The sequence below is a fragment of the Callithrix jacchus genome, chromosome 1, assembly GCF_049354715.1.
Source record: "Callithrix jacchus isolate 240 chromosome 1, calJac240_pri, whole genome shotgun sequence".
NCBI lineage: Eukaryota > Metazoa > Chordata > Mammalia > Primates > Cebidae > Callithrix > Callithrix jacchus.
In genome coordinates, this window is record NC_133502.1 from 213,651,951 (window position 1) to 213,672,015 (window position 20,065).

A 20,065-nucleotide genomic window follows, 5' to 3' on the forward strand; every position below is an offset into this window, starting at 1 on the left:
TTTGGAATTCGGACCAGCATTAACACCAAAACAGACTTGACACTGTCTAGGTGGACTCTCCGTAGCAGTACGATACCGACATGACAGATAGCAGGCCCTGAAAGATATCGAAGTATTTTACCCAAAAAACCTATTTTTATTTTAATTTAATTTTTTGAGACGGAGTCCCACTCTGTTGCCCAAGCTGGAGTGCGGTGGCGCGATCTCGGCTCCCTGCAACCTCCACCTCCAAGGTTCAAGCGATTCTCCTGCCTCAGCCTCCCTAGTAGCTGGGATTACAGGCACACACCACCTCGCCTGGCTGATTTTTGTAGTTTTAGTAGATTCGGGGTTTCACCATATTGGCCAGGCTGGTCTCGCAGTCCTGACCGCAAGTGATCCACCTGCCTCGGCCTCCCAAAGTGCTGGGATTACAGGTGTGAGCCACTGCCCCCGGCCCAGAAAATCATTGAATCCACCTATGACCTGGAAACCCCACCTTGCCTTCTAGTTAGGGTTAGAAGGGCCACAATGCTTTTATGAAAGCATTTGAATCTAGATAGTAGTTTTACTGCTTAGGGTGATAGCAACAGCCACGCATGTGTGAAAATCAAGATACGCTTAAAAATCAAGATACGCTTTAATAAGTCCATTTATTTTAAAATTTAATGTAAATCTAGAATATTTAACTTTTTATACAAACTTAACTTTAAAAATAGCCACTTGGTATTTTACACACAAAACATTCTAAAGAAAATTCCTAGAGTGACTTAAGCTTCACATTCCAGCCGACAGTGGCAGAGAGGACAGCTGCGGGCAGCAGAGGCCTAGGGTGGTCAGCACTGACCCCAGTCCCTCAGCCCACCCTCTCCAGCACAGGGAATATCTTTAGGCTTATTTTTCTTTTACAAATAAAATGTCTACTAACACGTGTTTCTCTCTTTTTTCTTTTCTAAGATAGGGTCTCACATTGTTGCCCAGGCTGGAGTGCAAGTGGCACAATCACAACTCACTGCAGCCTCGACTTCCTCGGGCTCAGGTGATCCTCCCACTTCTGCCTCCCGAGCAGCTGGGACTATAGGCATGTGCTACCACGCCCAGCTAATTTTTATATTTTTTGTAGAGACAGGGGTCTCACTATATTGCCCAGGCTGGTCTCAAACTCCTGGGCTCAAGTAATCTGCCCACCTTAGCCTCCCAAAGTTCTAGGATTACAAGTGTAAGCCGCCACGCCCAGCCTAAAACTTCTAAGGGTTGGAAACCTCTTTAGGGCTATTTCAAGGCAAAGAATTTGGTTCTGCTTAGAACTTGAGGAGTGGGGAATCCACGTTCTCCTTGTCAGCTTCGGGGCTCAGCTGGATCAGAGGGGAGCTCAGGTCTATGAGCTGGAAGAGAGCAGAGTGGAGAAGTGAGCGCAGACGTGGCCAGGGCTTCCCTTCCTTCCCCTCCTCACACAGAGGACTGGCTGCCTGAGTCAGCACAACAGCTCAGTCACCCTGGCTCAGGTGCACTGAAAATACTCTGGGTGCACTCTGGGCCACCACGTCTGAGAAGCTGGAAGGAGACAGGACACGAGGAGGAACCCAGGCCCCCACCACACACACTCCTCTGTCCCACATCCGGCCCCAGGATCTAAGGGTGGGAGGGGTGGTCCTTGCCCAAGAAGAGCTGGCGGGGTCCTGGCGCCTCAGAAGCAGCTGATCTTTGAGTAGTTCAGGCTGCCAAAGGTGTGTCCTGCCCTGAGCTGTGTAGCCGAGAGGATTCAACAGCCACTCTCAAGGGTCCCAGCGATGGCCTCGGGAGGACAAACAAACCCAGGGCTGAGTCAACACGAACCACCTGCCACTTCTCACCTGTCCCACCACCGGTGAAGGTTTCACCACATTTTTGTTCATATCTGGGGTGTTTATCAGGAGGTCGATCAGAGGCCTGCTTTCAGACTTCACAGGCACGTTTGCTTCTGGGGTATTGCAGAAGTCGATGAGAGAGAGGTCAACGCGGGGCTGGCCTGCGGCATCTGTGGTGACCATGAGTGGGTCCAGTTTGATATCTACAAGAAGAGCCTGGGTACAAAACCAAGGTTAAGAGCAGAGTCAAGCATCTTTCTGGCAACCACCTGGGAAGATGTGTGCTTTGCTCATGTCCCAGGTGGGCTGGCGGTTTGGAAAGCTGGGGAGTGAGGGCTGGGCCTTGGTGGAAGGAGGATCTGTATGGGTGGGCTGTGCCTCTCTGACGGCCGCCCACCTCCCTGGCCATGCCCGCCCACCGGCAGCCCCCCTGCTTCCCACTTTCTCAGCTTTGATTCCTGACCCTCGCCTCAGTCAAAGACAGGGCAAAGGTGTCACTTTTTTCCCTCCTGGAGACCTGAAGTCCTGACTGCCTCTCCTTGGGCTGGTTGGCACGGAGGCACCAGCCTCGGGGTAAAGCATGGCAGGGAACTGCCAGCCACAGCCCTGGGTGCCAGGGGCTTCCCAAGCAGCGTCCAGGAAACTCAGCCGACAGAATTCAGTTGTGCCCGCTCTGCCCACCTCGGTAGGGGCTGCGTCTCCACCCGGCCTGGCTGCCTCATCAGCTGCTTCTGTGCTGGTGCTTTTGGAAACAGTAGAATCGCTTTCCTCCGGAGAAAAGTGAAGTGCCTGAGGCACAAGGGAGGGAGGACCCCCGTCAGGAAACACACCCACCGGCCTGGAATCTGCCTTTCCATTGCTCTCCCTAGTGGGTTCAGCTCTGTGGGTGGAAAAACAATCTTATGAGGACATTTCTCTAAACTGCTCATTCACACGGCTGATCTGGAAAGCAAGTCACTGGGGAGGAAAAGTGTCCCGGCTCTTGGGCCTTCACCCTGCAGACCCCGGGTTTCCTGTGTATGGAAGGGGGCTTAGTGATCTCTCCAGCTCCTCTCAGCTCACAAATGTCACCTGCCCTGTATCACTGGGGGCTCGTTTTCCATTTATCCATTTTCTTTCGAGTTACTAAACATGAGGAAATGAGCTCATCCATCACCTCCTAAAGGAGGCCCAGACCACACATGAGGACCCATCCTCGAGCCGAGGCCAGCTCCTCTTCGCAGGCAGTCAGAGGGCTCCTCCTAGGCCTAGGTGGGTATGCAGCTGGCTCCTCCTGCCCCAGATGCCCCCTCCCCTGCTGCCCCAGTGCCCTAAGCAGGGCTGAGGCCCCAGGTGCAGGCTGCCCACGCCAGCCCTCCAATGGTGTCTCCCGCAGGACCCCATATGGGTGCCGCTGGGGTGGCCTGCTGCCCACCGGTTGAGTACCTGCCACACAAAACTGAATTCCTTCCGGAAACCCAGCAAAGCAGCAGGTCCATCAACTGGCACAGAGAACCTTCCTTTTAATAGTTTAAAGGTTTCATAAGATTCCAAAAATAAGCAGAATTTTGTTTCTACAATTACGCTTACAAACATACAAGATAGTTAAACACATATTCTCAACTATTTACATATCAAATCTGGTGCTTTTAGTGCGGCCTCGTTTCTCACTTTCTCCTCGGCATTCCATGCCTTTCCCTCTCCCTCTGCAACAGCACACGTCCCGTCCCAGCATTTTCTCCCAGTCTTCTGCATTCTCACAGAACTACACAGATACACACAGGGTCAACCTGCTGTTGGTAGATATACATACATATCAACATGTAAGATATATACAAGCCTGTAATTTGTATATAAATACATGGATATTCTATATGGGTTTGTTTTTGTTCTTTTTGAGAGGGAGTCTTGCTCTGTTGCCAGGCTGGAATGCAGCAGTGCGCAATCTGGGCTCACCACAACCCCCACCTCCCGGGTTCAAGCAATTCTCCTGCCTCAGCCTCCCGAGTAGCTGGGACTATAGGCATGCGCCACCATGCCCAGCTAAGTTTTGGATTTTTGGTAGAGACGGGGTTTCACTATGTTGGCTAGGCTGGTCTTGAACTCCTGACCTTGTGATCCACCCGCCTCAGCCTCTCGGAGTGCTAGGATTACAGGCATGAGCCACTGTGCCTGGCTGGTTTTCTGTTGTTTTTTGAGACAGGGTCTTTGTCGCCCAGGCTGGAGTACAGTGGCACAATCTTGGCTCACCCCAACCTCTGCCTCCCCAGGTCAAGCGATTCTCCTGCCTCAGCCTCCCAAGTTGCTGGGATTACAAGCGCACGCCACCAGTCCCAGCTGATTTTTGTATTTTTAGTAGAGACAGGGTTTCGCCATGTTGACCAGGCTGGTCTTAAACTCCTGACCTCAGGTGATCTGCCTGCCTTGGCCTTCCAAAGTGCTGGGATTACAGGCCTTTATGTACATTTTTAACAGACACAGGGCTTTTTCTCTCAGTCACAGTTTTGTTTGTAAAGTGGGATTGTACTTCTGACACTCTCCTTTCTGCATCCTTTCTCGGGGATTCCTCCTGGAAATGCCTCCGCATCAGCTAGTGCAAGCGCCTGCGTGCCCCAATGGCTACCTGGTCATTAACTTCCAGTCTTTCTTACCATGAACGTCTCTGCACATGAACTGCAGTGTCATACCTGTGGCAGGTCAGAGGTACGTGTAATTAAATTTTGACAAGTTAAGACCATACTGTCAGGGATAATTTCTGTAGTTTGTTACCAGAGCAGTTTCTCTGAACATGTAAAACAAACAAACAAAAATCACATATCAATGAATGGCTTTTTTTTTTTGAGATGGAGTCTTGCTCTGTTGCCCAGGCTAGAGAGCAGTGGTGTGAACTTGGCTCACTGCAACCGCCACCTCCCAGATTCTTGTGCCTCAGCCTCCCAAGTAGTTGGGATTACAGGCATGAGCCACTGTGCCTAGCCAACAAATAGCTTTTCTACAACACATGCTCACAATCCTCCTTCCCTCCCTCCCTCCCTCCTTCCTTCCCTCCCTTCCTTCCAGCAGTCTTGTTTTGTTGGCCAGGCTGGAGTGCAGTGGCATGATCTCAGCTCACTGCAATCTCCATCTCGCAGGCTCAAGCGACTCTCCCGCCTCAGCCTCCCAAGTAGCTGGGACTACAGGCGCACACCACCACACCCGGCTAATTTTTTAGTAGAGACAGGGTTTCACCATGTTGGCCAGGCTGGTCTCAAACTCCTGACCTCAGGTGATCCAGCCACCTTGGTTTTCCAAAGTGCTGGGATTACAGGCATGAGCCACCATGCCCAGCCACAATGCACATTTCTGCTAGCAATGTTCAGATTCCCCCTTCCTGCCTCCTCCCCATGGGGTGTGAACGTGGATACATCTATGAAGACTTGCACAGCTACCAGAGACTGCATCTCCCTGACAACAAGCCCTCTCTCCCCAGGGCTTGTTGACCATGTGGGCTTCTTCATATTCTTCGCCTGTATGTTGTTTCATAGTCAGCCATTTGTCTGTTGACTTCATTTATGATCATTTTAGCCATAAATAAAAACAGGAGATTTAAATGTCAACACGGTTGATGGTGGCAGGCGGCTCTTCACTCCCTGGGTTTTAGCAGTGACCAAGGTCTCCTGCACTAAGCGTGTTCACACAGTCTCCCACTGAGACGGAGTTTCGCTCTTGTCACCCAGGCTGGACTGCAACGGCGAGGTCTTTTTTCCCCTTTTGTTATATTTAAGTCTCTTAAGTTATCTGAAATTTTTTTGTCCATGATCTAAGTTAGATCAGATTTAATTTTCTTCCAGACAGGTTAATAATTTATTTGTTTTAAAAAATATATTTTTCTTAGAAATAAAAACTTCATAAAAATAAATCTATATTCGTAAGTGAAATCACTCTGCAATTTCCTCTTATAGGTATTATTTCCTATTATGTTTGGCTATTAAAATGAACTGAGAAACCTTCCATCTTTATTAATGTGTAGGCTGAGACAGTTACCTTTACACATTAGCATGATGTGTTTCGAAGCTGATGCACCACTCAGGTGTGACGTCATCAGAGTCAGGTGCCTTTTCCAATCCTGAATCATTTCTGAGCTCCAACTGTGGCCTACTTCATGTGTCCCTGGGTCAATTCAGATAACTTGTAACTTTAATTTTACGTTTTTAGAGATGGGGTGTCGCTCTGCCCCCAGGCTGGAGTGCAATGGAACAACCTTGGCTCACTGCAGCCTCAACCGCCTGGACTCATGTGATCCTCCCACCTCAATCCTCCAAATAGCTGGGACTACAGGTGCATGCCACCACACCTGCTAATTTTTGTAGAGATGGGATTTTGCCATGTTGCCTAGGCTGATCTCAAACTCCTGAGCTCAGGTAGCTAGCTGCCTGCCTTGGCTTCCCAAAGTGCTGGGATTACAGGCGTGAGCCACCGCACTGGCCAATAAACTTGTAAATTTTAGAAAACCATCAGATTTTCAAACCGATTATCAGAGAAACACAGGCACTCTTTCCTTATAATACCTTTCATCTCCTCTCTGTATTGCTCACGTCTATTGCATTTTCATTTTGCAATTAAAAAAAAAACACTTTCCGGGCCGGGCACGGTGGCTCACACCTGTAATCCCAGCACTTTGGGAGGCCGAGGCGGGTGGATCACGAGGTCAAAAGATCAAGACCATCCTGGTCAACATGGTGAAACCCCGTCTCTACTAAAAATACAAAAATTAGCTGGGCATGGTGGCGCGTGCCTGTAATCCCAGCTACTCGGGAGGCTGACGCAGAAGAATTGCCTGAACCCCGGAGGCGGAGGTTGCGGTGAGCCGAGATCGCGCCACTGCACTCCAGCCTGGGTAACAAGAGCAAAACTCCGTCTCAAAAAAAAAAGAAAAAAAACTTTCCAAATATTATTTACAACACAAAAACCTGGAGCAAGGCAAAAACAAAAACCAAAAATACCAGTGTGTCAATGCCTGGGACACCAAGCCTAGGAATATAAGACCAACTCCTTAGCACCTTCATCTCTTACCTCGCTGAAGAGTTCTTGCGGGGCTCTGAGTAAAGTCTCCGAGCTGGCACACACAGGGGCGAGGCCACAGCCCTGCGCGTCGTTTTGGGGGTCATCGGTGGAAGGCCAGAGAAGCGCCGGCTGGTGGCTGTGGGCAAGGCTGGTGCATGCCGTGTGCTCAACAGGCTTTGCGGTGCTGGCCCAGAGGAGTGTGTAACAGGGGTGCTGTGGACAGTGACCCTGGCAAACACAACATCAGTGTCGTAAGCTGAGATGACACAAAAAGGTAAAATGTAATCATTCAGCCTGTGCTAATGCAGCACCAAGTGCTAGGGTTTCAGCCCAGAAGAGCCAAGCCAGTGAGCCTGTGTGAGCTCTGCTCTCCTGGGACGGGCCCCGAGCTGCTACCAACCCACCCTAGCGTGGGCTTCGGGCTCCCAGTGGGAATGTCTGCACCACCATTCCGTACAGGCAACTCAAAGAAAACTGATCAAATGTGATCATACTTTACAGACTATACCATTAAATGTTGCTTCATGGCCGGGCGCGGTGGCTCACACCTGTAATCCCAGCACTTTGGGAGGCCGAGGCGGGTGGATCACAAGGTCAAGATATCAAGACCATCCTGATCAACATGGTGAAACCCCGTCTCTACTAAAAATACAAAAAATTAGCTGGGCACGGTGGCGTGTGCCTGTAATCCCAGCTACTCGGGAGGCTGAGGCAGGAGAATTGCCTGAACCCAGGAGGCGGAGGTTGTGGTGAGCCGAGATCGCGCCACTGCACTCCAGCCTGGGTAACAAGAGTGAAACTCCGTCTCAAAAAAAAAAAAAAAGTTGCATCACAGGAAGTTCAGAAGAGACCGAGCAAATCGTGTTTTGGTGCTGTCACAGATATTGCCATAGAAGTCAGAGCCACAGCCTGTCTGGTGGGCCAGCAAATGTGGGAGCAGGTCTCACTGCACGCCCACTCATTCTCAGGCTTAAGGTCACCTGCAAACCGTGAGCACAAATGAGTGAAGAGGGAGCTGGGCACTTGGTCTTCATGCCCCTCCCACATGCTGGCAACAGCTGTGGCTCGGGCTACCCATGGATGTTGCCTAGCTGGTGCTTTCCTATGTTGCTGTTGAAGAAGAAGAGGCCAAGTCAACTGTCATTTGCTGTGGACTGAAGGTCTGTGTCCCCCAGATTCATGTGCCGAAATCCTAGCCCCCAAGGTGATGGCATTAGGAGGTGGGACTTTAGGAGGACGTTAGGTCATGGAGGCAGAGCCCCCAGGAATGGAATCCATGTCCGTATAAAAGAGGGCACACTGGCGCATACCTGTGGCCCCAGCTACTCAGCAAGCTGGGGTGTGAGGATCACTTGAACCCAGGAGGTAGAGGCTACAGTGAGCCATGACTGCACCACTGCACTCCAGGCTGGGCAACAGAGCAAGACCCTGTCTCAGAAAAATAAATAACCATAAAAGCAACTTGTTCACCCCTCCCCCAGTGAGGACAGAGAGAAGGTGGCATCTGTGAATCAGGACACACACCCTCACCAGACACCAAATCTGCAGGTGCCACAGTCGTGGATTTCCAGGCTCCAGAACTGAGAAGCAAACATCCGTTCAAGCCGGTTCAAGCCGCCCGGTCTACAGGGTGTTTGCTATAGTAGCCCAAAGGCACAGAGACGCCATTTAAAATAAAACGAGTCCAGGACATCCCACCGCCATGGCACCCACAGGAGGTCGCAGAGACCTGTCCATTGCTCCATTCTGGGAAATTGTTATGGTCTTCAAAAGGAGCCTGAAAACATCAGGCTGACTCTAGCCTTTTTTTTTTGAGACAGAATCTCGCTCTGTTGCCCAGGCATGAGTGCAATGGTGTGATTTTGGCTCACCACAACCTCCACCTCCCAGGTTCAAGTGATTCTCCTGCCTCAGCCTCCCGAGTAGGTGGGGTTACAGGTGCATGCTATGATGCCCAGCTAATTTTGTATTTTTAGTAGAGATGGGATTTCACCATGTTAATTAGGCTGGTCTCGAACTCCTGACCTCGTGATCCACCCTCCTTGGCCTCCCAAAGTGCTGGGATTACAGGTGTGAGCCACCATGCCTGGCCTACTATAGCCTATTTAAATGGAAAAAAAAAAAAAGCAAAGAGCCTGAAATCAACAGAGAAACAATCACTCCAGAAATCACCTGCAGAAGGGAGGGTGCTGTTCACCCAAGCTGCTGTTCTCTGCGAACTTCTGGGATTCCCAGCCTACTGCCTTTATTGCTAAGTTCTGGCGGCCTCACCACAAATTCCAGTGAAAATAAAAATTCTGACAAATGTAATTCTCAAGGTTACCCTGGGTGAGGTGAGGAAACTGAGGCACAGAGAGGCACGTGAGGTGGCCAGTGGCTGCCTGGCTGTGGTCTTTGCTCTTCACCACATGTGGGAGGGATGGCAGCTTAGCATAGCGCCAAGCACAAATGAGGGACTGACTGGTCCGACCTCACGAAGCGTGTTCCGAGCTCACACAGGAGGAAACTAAAGTCCAGAGTCATCGGAAGACTTGCAGGCCGCCCCAGGCTGGTCTGCAGCAGAGCCAGCAGCACCCTCTCTGGTGCTCTAGCCCAGGCTTACTCTGCCCACTCCACCCCATCGAGGTCCAGAGCAGTGCCAGCCTGGTCACATGCTGGCGCCAGAACCCCACACTAGTCTGGGGGGGTCTGAGTGTCCTTCCTGCTGCCCATGCCCCAGCTCCACATAGGAGAATGGGGTGCACACAGGCTACAGGGTGCCAGTGCAAGCTCTCCTGTGCTGAACCAGTGTCCACAGAGCTGCACTGGGGGTTGGGACGGTGGTGGCGGGGGCTGCCGCTGAGCAACTCCCGCTCCAGCCTTGGCAGCATGTGCCTGTGCATGTTTGCACGTTTTCTTTTTTTTTTGAGGAGTCTTGCTCTGTCAGCAGGCTGGAGTGCAGTGGCACCATCTCAACTCACTGCAACCTCCGCCTCCCAGGTTCAAGCATTTCTCCTGCCTCAGCCTCCTGAGTAGCTGGGACTACAGGTGCGCGACGCCACGCCTGGCTAATTTTTGTATTTTTAGTAGAGATTGGGTTTCAGCTTGTTGGCCAGGATGGTCTCGATCTCTTGACCTCATGATTCACCTGCCTCAGCCTCCCAAAGTGCTGGGATTACAGGTGTGAGCCACCGTGCCCGGCTGCATGTGCACATTTTCTTACTGTCTGTGGCATCTGCTATGCTGAGCTTGGGCCATCCCTACCTGCCATGAGGAGAGAGGTCAGGAATATTTGGGAACTTATACTGACTCACAGAAGAGGAAGTGGTGGAGCTGGGTCGGAATCAATGTGCCATACCAGTGCTCTTCAACTGTGGCACCAGTCAGTCACCTGGGAGGTTTAGAAAATCAAGCTGCTGGGCTCCAGCCTAGACCAACTGAATCAGAACCCCTGGGGTGGGCTGGGCACGGGCAGTCCTAAGAGCACCAAAGGGGCTCCTGCTGTGCAGCCTGGCATGGCAGCCACACCAGTCCAGGGCTGGGAGCCACTGTACTGCATCATGGAAGTCTCGGATGTCTTAAGTCCGCAGTAGATCTAAAAGGGGCTGGCATACATCAGGCACTCACCCTGCACTGAACAGGCTGGCACTGAAGCCAGACGTGCAGGCCAGGCTGCAGGGTTACCAAATGCTTGAGGTTAGCAGACGCATGAGTCACGCTACAGCAATAAAGAGAGGAAGCAGACCGACCTCACTCACCTGCCAACTGACGAGCATGACTGCGGCCGCTGTGCCCGAGAGAGCTTTGGCGTTGCCCTGTCTGGGGAGTCACCTGAGACCAAGAAAGGAAGTGTGCAGTCAGGCAAAGAGATCGGGGGAGGCCTACTGTTTAGGAACCTTCACCGAATAGGCAATTCTCCTCCAAGTTTCTCCACTGTCCCAATTTACAGTGCAGGTGGCACTGGCTCAGATGAGTCCACCAAGGGCCACCCTCAACAGGCAGGTGTGTGAGAGGCACTCACCCCTACACAGGGGCTCCAGTTGGACGGATGGACGAAGAGGAGAAAGAGAGGAGCCCTCTTCACGGCGCCACCCCCAGCCTGGCTGCAGATCCCCTCGGGGCCGAGCACGACTTTCACAGGAAGTCTACTTGTGAGACGGCACCTGCACGTGCTAGACACGCGCCCACAGGAACGACACTGCAGGGGCTCAGGTTCCCAGGCAAGCCCAAGAGAGCCCGCAAATGCCCTCATTTTCCCCAACCATGACATTACTGGGATAATAATTCACTACACTGCGTTTGTGCTGTTTTAGTCGGCAAAGCATTTCCATGTGTATATTCTCATCTGATAATCAAAACGGGCTGCAAAGCAGGCTCAGAGGACACAGGCCCCAGATGTCCAGTTCCGCTGCCACCCCCTCCAAACACTGGCTCCACGTGGACTAGCTCCTCCTCCACTATACTGGCTCTTTGAAAATCCCAGTATGCACTTGAGCATCAGCACATGTGCCCCAGGGCCTCCAAAGCCTCAGGCAGCAGGACCCCCTTGGAATACCTTGCTATGTCTGGAAGCCATGGAGAAAGGCTATCCCTCAGAGCCCCGTACTCCAGCACCAAGAGGGAAGGGTGGGGCCTGGAGCTCAGACCTCTTCTCTGCAGGTGCCCCCAGGAGGCCGGGCAGGGTCCAGGGTGCTACCTCCGTAGGCCACCCCTCCCTCTGGCAACACCACAGCTACTGCTGGGCCCTCCACCTTAACATGCCCACGCCCGCCCTCCTGCCCCTGCACTCAAGCTTCTGCCCACATCCCTGACCCTCTTCAAAGCCAGATCTTCTCAAAAGAGCTGCCTGCACTTACAGTTCCTCACTCCTGTTCTTTTTTCTTTGAGATAGAGTCTCACTCTGTCATCCAGGCTAGAGTAGCATGATCTCAGCTAACTGCCACCTCCACCTCCTGGGTTCAAGGGATTCTCTTGTCTCAGCCTCCTGAGTAGCTGAAATTACAGGTGCGTGCCACCACCATACCCAGCTAATTTTTGAGATGAGGTTTCGCCATGTTGGCCAGCTGGTCTTGAACCCCTGACCTCAAGTGATCACCCTGTCTTGGCCTCCCAAAGTGCTGGGATTACAGTCATGAGCCACCTCCCTGGCCTCTCCTATTCTTTTAAAAATCACCTCTATCAAAGTGATTCATGCACAGAGTTTTTTTTAAATGAAGGTTAAAATTTTATGAGACAAGCCTCCTGCCACACCCAGCTGTTTCCAACTTCCAGCTTGCCGGCAGCTTCCTACCACGTCTACCTTCACACATTTCTAAATCACACACCCACACTGCTACCTCTGCATTCTTCAAAAGCTGTTTGTTACAAGAGTTAAGAACCTCCCCCTCACGCCTCCACATTGCCCCCACTTGTGCGTTCACCCCAGCACTGGAGATGCACGCAGCCTGCTCGCAGCTGAGCCAAACGTGCTCCCGTCCTCTCCCCACCTCAGTTTCCTGTTTTTTTTCTTTGAGAAAACAAGGTCTTGCTCTGTCACCCAGGCTGCAGCGCAGTGGCGTGATTGCAGCTCACCGAAGCCGTGAACTCCTGGGCTGAAGCAATCCTCCTGCCTCAGCTTCCCAAGTAGTTGGGACTACAGGTACGCAGCACCATGCCTGGCTAAATTTTTTTGAAATTTTTTTTTGTAGAATCAATTAGCAGAAGTCCTGTGGCATCAGGCAGCCCAACAGCCAGGACACCAGCCAACAACTGTGCAAACATGGTCAGGGGAGACATGGCAGACGCACGTCCTGGCTCCAGGCATTCAGGCAGAAGGAGGCAAACAGTACTGAACACTCCTCCACATGGCCTGCCGGCAGGGATGGCCCTGCAGAACCCACCCAGTCACAGCTCCTGTTTCTCTTCTTTTTTTGAGACGGTCTTGCTCTATCGCCCAGGCTGGAGTGCAGTGGCGTGATCTTGGCTCATTGCAACCTCCACCTCCTGGCTCGTGATTCTCCTGCCTCAGCTTCCCCAGTAGCTGGGATTACAGGTGCCTGCCACCACGCCTGGCTAATTTTTGTATTTTCAATAGAGACAGGGTTTTACCATGTTGACCAGGCTGGTCTCAAACTCCTGACCTCAGGTGATCTGCCTGCCTCGGCCTCCCAAAGTGCTGGGATTACAGGCGTCAGCCACCGCGCCCAGCCCACAGCTCCCGTCTCTGCAAACTCAGCTCTCTGCTGTTGAAACCTACACTTACATCTCCAGCTGTGGCTTCTCCCCTGAGCTCACGGCCTGCTCCACCCTACCACTGCAGCCCAGGTGGGGCCTTGACTCTGCCCTCTGCTCTCCTATCACAAGAGCAGTAGCACCCAGGTTCCCACCAGAACCTCAGGGCCACTCCAGTCCCTCTCCACTCTGCCACATGGGCCCTAAGCTACTAGAACGTCAGGCAGACCACAGCACCCCAGCCTCCTTCCCAACACAGGAGGCGAGGTCCGCATTGCCCTGACACCTCGCTCCCACCCGGAGACTCTGTTCTTCCCTCCGCAGAAGGACCTTCTGAAGGTCAAGTCACTGCTCAAATCCCTTGCACGCAAAGTCCTCCTGCACTGACGCCACCCCAGGACCACGCTGGTCGTGGGCACTCTGCCAGCCAGCCTTGGGCTGCCCTCGCTCCTTATCCCGCCCCTCAGTCACCGACTGGTTTGCCAGTTTTTGTTCAACAGCTACTTTCCTCTTCTTCTCAGCAAGAAATTTCAGCTGCTGAGGAATAAAGACGACGTATCTTAGCAACCTGTGCAGGGAGGCGTGCTGATCAACAGGACATCAACGCAGTGACAGGGACAACTTGCAGGGAGAGTCCTCAACAGGTGGGGATTGGCTCTTCACCTGAACAGACTTCCTGCTGGGAGGTGTGAGGGCTGGAGCCAGTGCAGCCACACTAGGCCATGAGGATGACAAGCTCGTCATGGCAACACAGGAAGGGGGAAGCCTGGGTTGCTGACACCAAGGAGAACCGACCAGCTCTGGCACGTCTACGCGGAATCTCATCCTGACCACAGCCGCTGCGCTCCCACTGCTCCAGCCCCGGTGCTGCTCCCAGAGCCTGCATGTGCCTTCATGCCCCAGGCCCTCCACTTGCTGTCGCTTCTGCCTGGAGTGACCCTCTCGAGCTTTCCTACCGCTCCCTCATTCTCCCGGTTCAGATCCCAGTCCCGTGTCACCTGCTGACCATCTTCGCCAAAGAACCACCCGAGGCAAATTCCTTTCCAAACACGCCAGCCCCGGGACACCATCTTCTCTCAGTTGCTGCATTGTACCTAGGGTCTGAAGGCCTGCTCGTCTGATAACATTTCATGTCTTTTCTTATTAGAAATTCCGTGAGCATGGGTCTGTCTTATCGTGATGTCCCTTGTTCCCCAAAGCATTCCAGCACAGAGAAGACACTCAGCAGAACAGCTCGTTCCTACAGCAGGCCTCAGAATGCCTGTACCAGCTGACACACAACTTAAAATCCTCAGGCACCCAGAGGGCAGATCAGCTTGACAGAGGAGGCCAGGATGTTCCTCTCACCTTAAGTCAGCTCTGGGAACTTTCTGCACTGCACACAATTGAGTAGTTCATGGAAACGTTATAAACACCCTTCCCCCAACCACTGGCCAGACCCTGCTGGGGCCAGTGGCCTCAATGACTGGAAAAGGCAGTGCTAGAGCTCAGGAGGCTGAGGGCCTGAAACTAGAGGAGGGGCCACTCCAACAGAATGAGCTCTAGGAACCCAAGGGGAGTCTCGAGGCTCTGGTGGTGCACCACGCAGTGCACGGGTTCAGGGCAGGACTCCACAGGTCAAGAGAAGAGCAACTACCAGGGAGCAATGAGCAGAGCTTGCAGGGCCAAGAAGCTGCCATCCCAAAGCAGTGGGAGCGCAGGGGCCTCACGGGACACTCGGGCCTGCAGCAGAGACCTTGGAAAGGCCGACAGTGGCAGGAGGCGGAACCACCCCAAGGGAGAGGCTCCTTCAAAGCACAAGAAGCAGCCTCAGATGATCTGCAATTGAACCACCTGCCAAGCCCACCCCAACCCCTCCAAGAAAGACAACACAATCCAGACATTCAAAAGCGTAAACCTGACAGTATCCAACCACCAGGAAAAACCTGTGAAAATGCAGAGGCTGGAAAATGAGGCCAGAACCAGGAAACAAAATTAGTCAATAGAAACAGACCCTGAAACGATGAGATGGTATGAGAAGAACTGTGGACCTCAGAACAACCATTGGTGATTTGCTCACAAGGATCTAAAGGAAAACATAAGTACCCTGAGGAGAAATAAGGGGAAAATACGTTAGAAACGAAAAGTTAACGAATGGGTTTCACAGTTATTAGGCACTGCCCCAGAAATGATATCTGACTATAGAAACTACCCAAACCGCAACTCAACCAAGAAGGCCGGGCCAGGTGCGGTGGCTCACGCCTGTAATCCCAGCACTCTGCGAGGCCGAGGGGGATGGATCACTTGAGGTCAGGAGTTCGAGACCAGCCAACATGATGAAACCCCGTCTCTACTAAAAACACAAAAGGTATTAGCTGGCTCTGGTGGCGCAGGCCTGTAGTTCCAGCTACTCAGGAGGCCGAGGCAGGAGAATCGCTTGAACTCAGGAGGCAGAGGGTGCAGTGACAGATCGTGCCACTACACTCCAGCCTGGGTGACAGGGCGAGACTCTGTCTCAAAAACAAAAAAGGCCGAAATAAAAAACAGATCAGAGCTTCAGTGACCTGTAAGACAACACCAAGAGGCCTGAAATAAATGTGATTAGAGTCTCAGGAAATAGATAAGAAAGAGAAAAAGATATCTGAAGAAATAATGGCCAACCTTTTCTAAATCTGATGAAAACAATCAACCCACAGATCAAAGAAGCCTCAGAAGCCCCCAGCAGGATCAACCCAAAGAAAGCCACCTCAAAGCACGTAATGATCAAACGCTGACAGTACCCATAAGGAGAAAACCTTAAAAGCAGCCTCAGAACACCCCGGGAATGCACATAAGACATTCTGGGAGCCTCCATGGACACCCTGGAGACAATGCAGGCGAGAAGACAGTGGGTCACACCCGAAAGCGCTGTTGGAGGGAAGAGCTAGAAACACCATCACCGCAGTCAATAACTGTTTAAAATTTTAAATGGAAGTTCTGCAGTATTTTAAAGACACATTAAAATGTATCCATTACTTGGCCCGGCGTGGTGGCTCACGCCTGTAATCCCAGCACTTTGGGAGACTGAGGCGGGCGGATCACGAGGTCAGGAGATCGAGACCATTCTGGCCAACATGATGAAACGCTGTCTCTACTAAAAATACAAAAATTAGCTGGGATGGTGGCGCGTGCCTGTAATCCCAACTACTCGGGAGGCTGAGGCAGGAGAATCGTTTGAACCAGGGAGTCCGAGGTTGCAGTGAGCTGAGATCACACCACTCCAGCCTGGCGACAGAGGGAGACTGTTTAAAAATAAAAGTATCTCTTACTCACCTAGAGAAAACTTAGGAATTTTAAATTGATTTGCAGGAGTAGGTGTAACCTTTGTCTTGGAATTTAGATAGGAATCTCGCCGTCTTATACTTCTAGTTGTATTCAGTTGAGAAGATTCTGACAAGGTGCAGCTGGAGTTCGGCCACTGGCCTCCACCCTCCGGAGTCTGGGGGTGGGTGAGGGATGCTGACAGGGGCACCGTGGGCAGCTCTGCTGCCAGCTCAGAAACGTCGGCCCCCTTGGCTTGCTGGGAGGATGCCCCCACAGGGCCTACAGGCGGAGCCGGCCGCAGCACAGTGGGTCCCGTTCTGCCTGACTTGCTGATGTCTGACAGAGGCCGGGAGCTGCTTGCCGGAATCCTTGCAGATTCACGTGATTTAGCTAGAAGGGTATATCCACAAAATCACATCATTTTATGCTATTTAACATGCACACAAGTTATGCTGTCTTTAGCATCTCTACCTTAAACATATGACACATCAACAATATTCTACAGGACCAGCAGGCAACATCATCAAACGCGGGCAGCCCAGAGAGCGTGTAGCTCAGCTGAGTGTTCTAAGGTGCTTATTCTCAACGCAGTTACTAACATCATCAAACACGGGCAGCCCAGAGAGCGTGTAGCTCAGCTGAGTGTTCTAAGGTGCTTATTCTCAACGCAGTTACTAACATCATCAAACACGGGCAGCCCAGAGAGCGTGTAGCTCAGCTGAGTGTTCTAAGGTGCTTATTCTCAACGCAGTTACTAACATGCACATAAGCATAAATTCAAGTTCTCCTATCTTCACTGATTATGTTGGCAGGAGAAATCTATACTAGTTGAGCAGATGGAAGGGACAGTCTAGTCACATGTGTCACCCGTCTGGTCATGGAGGTGGGCAGGGAACAGCGAAAAAAGATGTCATTGTTACTGGTTGATTCCTTTAAAATTACAAGGAGGCTGGGTCATATTAACCATAAGCATTATTTAAAATAGAAAACCAGATAAACTAGGGTAATAAACACTCAGCTGCCAATACGCTCAGATGATCTGGTAAAGGATTCTTAAAGAAAAACTTTAGGGCCAGGCGTGGTGGCTAACGCCTATAATCCAGACACTTTGGGAGGCCAAGGCGGGCAGTTCACTCCAGGCCGGGAGTTCGAGACCAGTCTGGCCAACATCATGAGACCCTCCTCTCTATGAAAAAACACAAAAATTAATCAGGTGTGGTGGCATGTGCCTGTAGTCCAGCTACTCAGGAGGAAAGGCAGGTTTCACCTGAAACCAGGAGGTTCAGGCTGCAGTGAACTGTGATCATGCCTCTGCACTCCAATCTGGGTAACAGAGCAAGACTCTGTCTCAAAAAAAAAAAAAGAGGCCACGCACAGTGGCTCATGCCTATAATCGCAGCACCTTTGGGGGCGGGGGGGCAACCAAAGTGGGCAGATCATGAGGTCAGGAGATAGAGACCATCCTGGCCAACATGGGGAAACCCCATCTCTACTAAAATACAAAAAAATTAGCTGGGTGTGGTGGCATGTGCCTGTAGTCCCAGCTACTCAGGAAGCTGAGGCAGGGGAATTGCTTGAACTTGGGAGGTGGAGGATGCAGTGAGCCGAGATTGCAACACTGTACTCCAGCCTGGGTTACAGAGTGAGACACCATCTCAAAAAAAAAGAAAGTATGAACTCTAGAATCAGATTGATCTGATCTGGAATCCTGACTCTGCCATTCTGTGATTAAGAGACGTTTGTGTCCTTATCTTTATAGACTGAGGTGACGACAGCTACCTTGCATGCTCTCGTGAGCGTCAGATGTGCTTTGTAGGGTCCCGGGCACATAGCATGTGTCAATAGTGGGAGCTCTGTCCTGTCACATTAGGTGTTATTAGGTGTGTGTCCTGCATGGGACACGTGCCACCATGCCTGGCTAGTTTTTGTGTATTTAGTAGGGATGGGGTTTCACCATGTTGCCCAGGGACTCCCGGGCTCAAGCAATCCACCTGCCTCAGCCTCCCAAAGTGCTGGGATTACAGGCATGAACCATTGCTCCCAGCCCACGTTTCACATTTTCTGATCACGATCCACACCATGCCGCCCTGAACTACCCTGAGAGTCCACATGGCCAATGCATCCATCTCAAAGAGCATTTTGCGCTGAAAAGCAGAAAGGCAAAGGCCTTTCCCTTACCACTAGATGGCAGCCGTTGCTGGCAGGGTTGAAATGCAAGCAGTCCCCAAAGAAGTGTGGGAGCCTGGATTTAAACAGGCTCCTGGGAACTATGGGGCCACATCCTAAGTTATCCGGAATAGCCCTGTCTTAAAACTAGTGTCTGAGGCCAGGCACGGTGGCTCATGCCTGGAATCCCAGCACTTTGGGAGGCCGAGGCTGGTGGATCACCTGAGGAGAGGAGTTGGAGAGCAGCCTGACCAACATGGAGAAATCCCATCTCTAATAAAAATACAAAATTAGCCGGGCATGGTGGTGCGTGCCTGTAATCCCAGCTACTCGGGAGGCTGAGGCAGGAGAATCGCTTAAACCCAGGAGGTGGAGGTTGCGGTGAGCCGAGATCGTGCCACTGCACTCCAGGCTGGGCAATAAGAGCAAAACTGTCTCGGAACAAGCAAAACTGGTGTCTGATGACATTGACCTGAGACTGATTCCAGTGTCCTTCTGTGTTCTCAGGCATGGGGTATCATACATGCTTTCTGATCATGTGTACCCCTTAGACTGAAGCCGCCCATCTGAATGTGCCCTCCTCATGCGCTGAGGGTGGGCTGAGGGCAGGCACAGCAACTCAGCCCACAGCCCGGTCCACCGCACACAGCACGTCCTGCCGAGCCTAAGTGGTTCTGTAGAAACGGTCTCCGAGGCATGAGCAGCACTCAAGGCCTCACCTGGCCAGATGTGGGTCCAAGCATGATGCCGGCTGCCTACCTTTGCCCGCTGCTGGGGATGTGCACAAACTGGGTGCCCCGCTCCGAACAGGCCCTGAGGAGGACTTCCTTGCTAGACCGCTGGTAGAACCGGGTGGTTTTAACAGGCTCTTCTTCAGCCCCACCTGGGACAAAACATGAAAAACCACAATCAGCAAAGACCTAATTATTTACCTATTATTTATATCTGCAAAAGCAGGGCTTTTGAGTATCTTTAAATAATCCAATGATTATCATCTTGAACTTAGAGACGGAAAAGGTCAAGCAGCACTTCTCGAAGTGTAGCCCTGAAAGCCCTGCACGAGGAGCACGTAGGGAGCTAGCTGAAACGCAGACTTTGGGGCCCACCCCAGACCCACTGAGTCAGCAGCCGCAGCGCCCAGCTCTGGGTAGTTTTAACAAGAACTGCCAGCACTCTCACACACAGCTCAGTTTGACCACCAGTGCCACAAAATAAGTGGCAAAGATGTGGCTGGTAGTCTCCACGCCTGTGAGTAACTGCAGTTTTCTCTTTTTTTTCTCACACAGGGTCTTCTCACTCTATTGCCCAGGCTGAAATGCAGTGGCATGATGGCAGTCCACTGCAGCCTTGACCTCCTGGGTTCAAGCAACCCTCCCACCTCAGTCTCTCGAGCAGGTGGGACCACAGGCACGCACCACCAAGCCTGGATGATTATTTTTGTTTTTCAGTAGAGATGGGGGTCTCATTATGTTGCCCAGGCTGGTCTCAAACTCCTGGGCTCAAGCGATCCTCCTGCCTCAGCCTCCCAAAGTGCTGAGATTACATGTGTGAGCCACCACACCCGGTCGCTGTTTTCAAAA

General features: G+C 51.9%; 1 protein-coding gene and 1 pseudogene across 3 annotated transcripts in view; one reads left to right on the top strand and one right to left on the bottom strand.

Moving 5' to 3' along the window:
* Positions 1–615: 615 nt before the first annotated feature.
* The window catches only part of GTSE1 (G2 and S-phase expressed 1), a 35,538-nt gene continuing 16,088 nt past the window's right edge, over positions 616–20,065 (bottom strand). For 2 of the 3 annotated variants that reach the window (XM_008980268.5, XM_035273105.3), the window contains exons 6-12: positions 19,245–19,368; positions 16,329–16,709; positions 10,586–10,658; positions 6,858–7,076; positions 2,508–2,706; positions 1,833–2,042; positions 616–1,364 (exon numbers count right to left, since the gene is read on the bottom strand). In XM_008980268.5, coding sequence (XP_008978516.2) covers positions 1,281–1,364; positions 1,833–2,042; positions 2,508–2,706; positions 6,858–7,076; positions 10,586–10,658; positions 16,329–16,709; positions 19,245–19,368 — 1,290 coding nt within the window. In that variant the 3' untranslated portion in view covers positions 616–1,280. The remainder of the gene's footprint in view (positions 1,365–1,832; positions 2,043–2,507; positions 2,707–6,857; positions 7,077–10,585; positions 10,659–16,328; positions 16,710–19,244; positions 19,369–20,065) is intronic. The other variant, XM_078343473.1, reaches the window with a different exon arrangement.
* Positions 4,536–4,616, top strand: LOC118147918 (small nucleolar RNA U3; annotated as a pseudogene).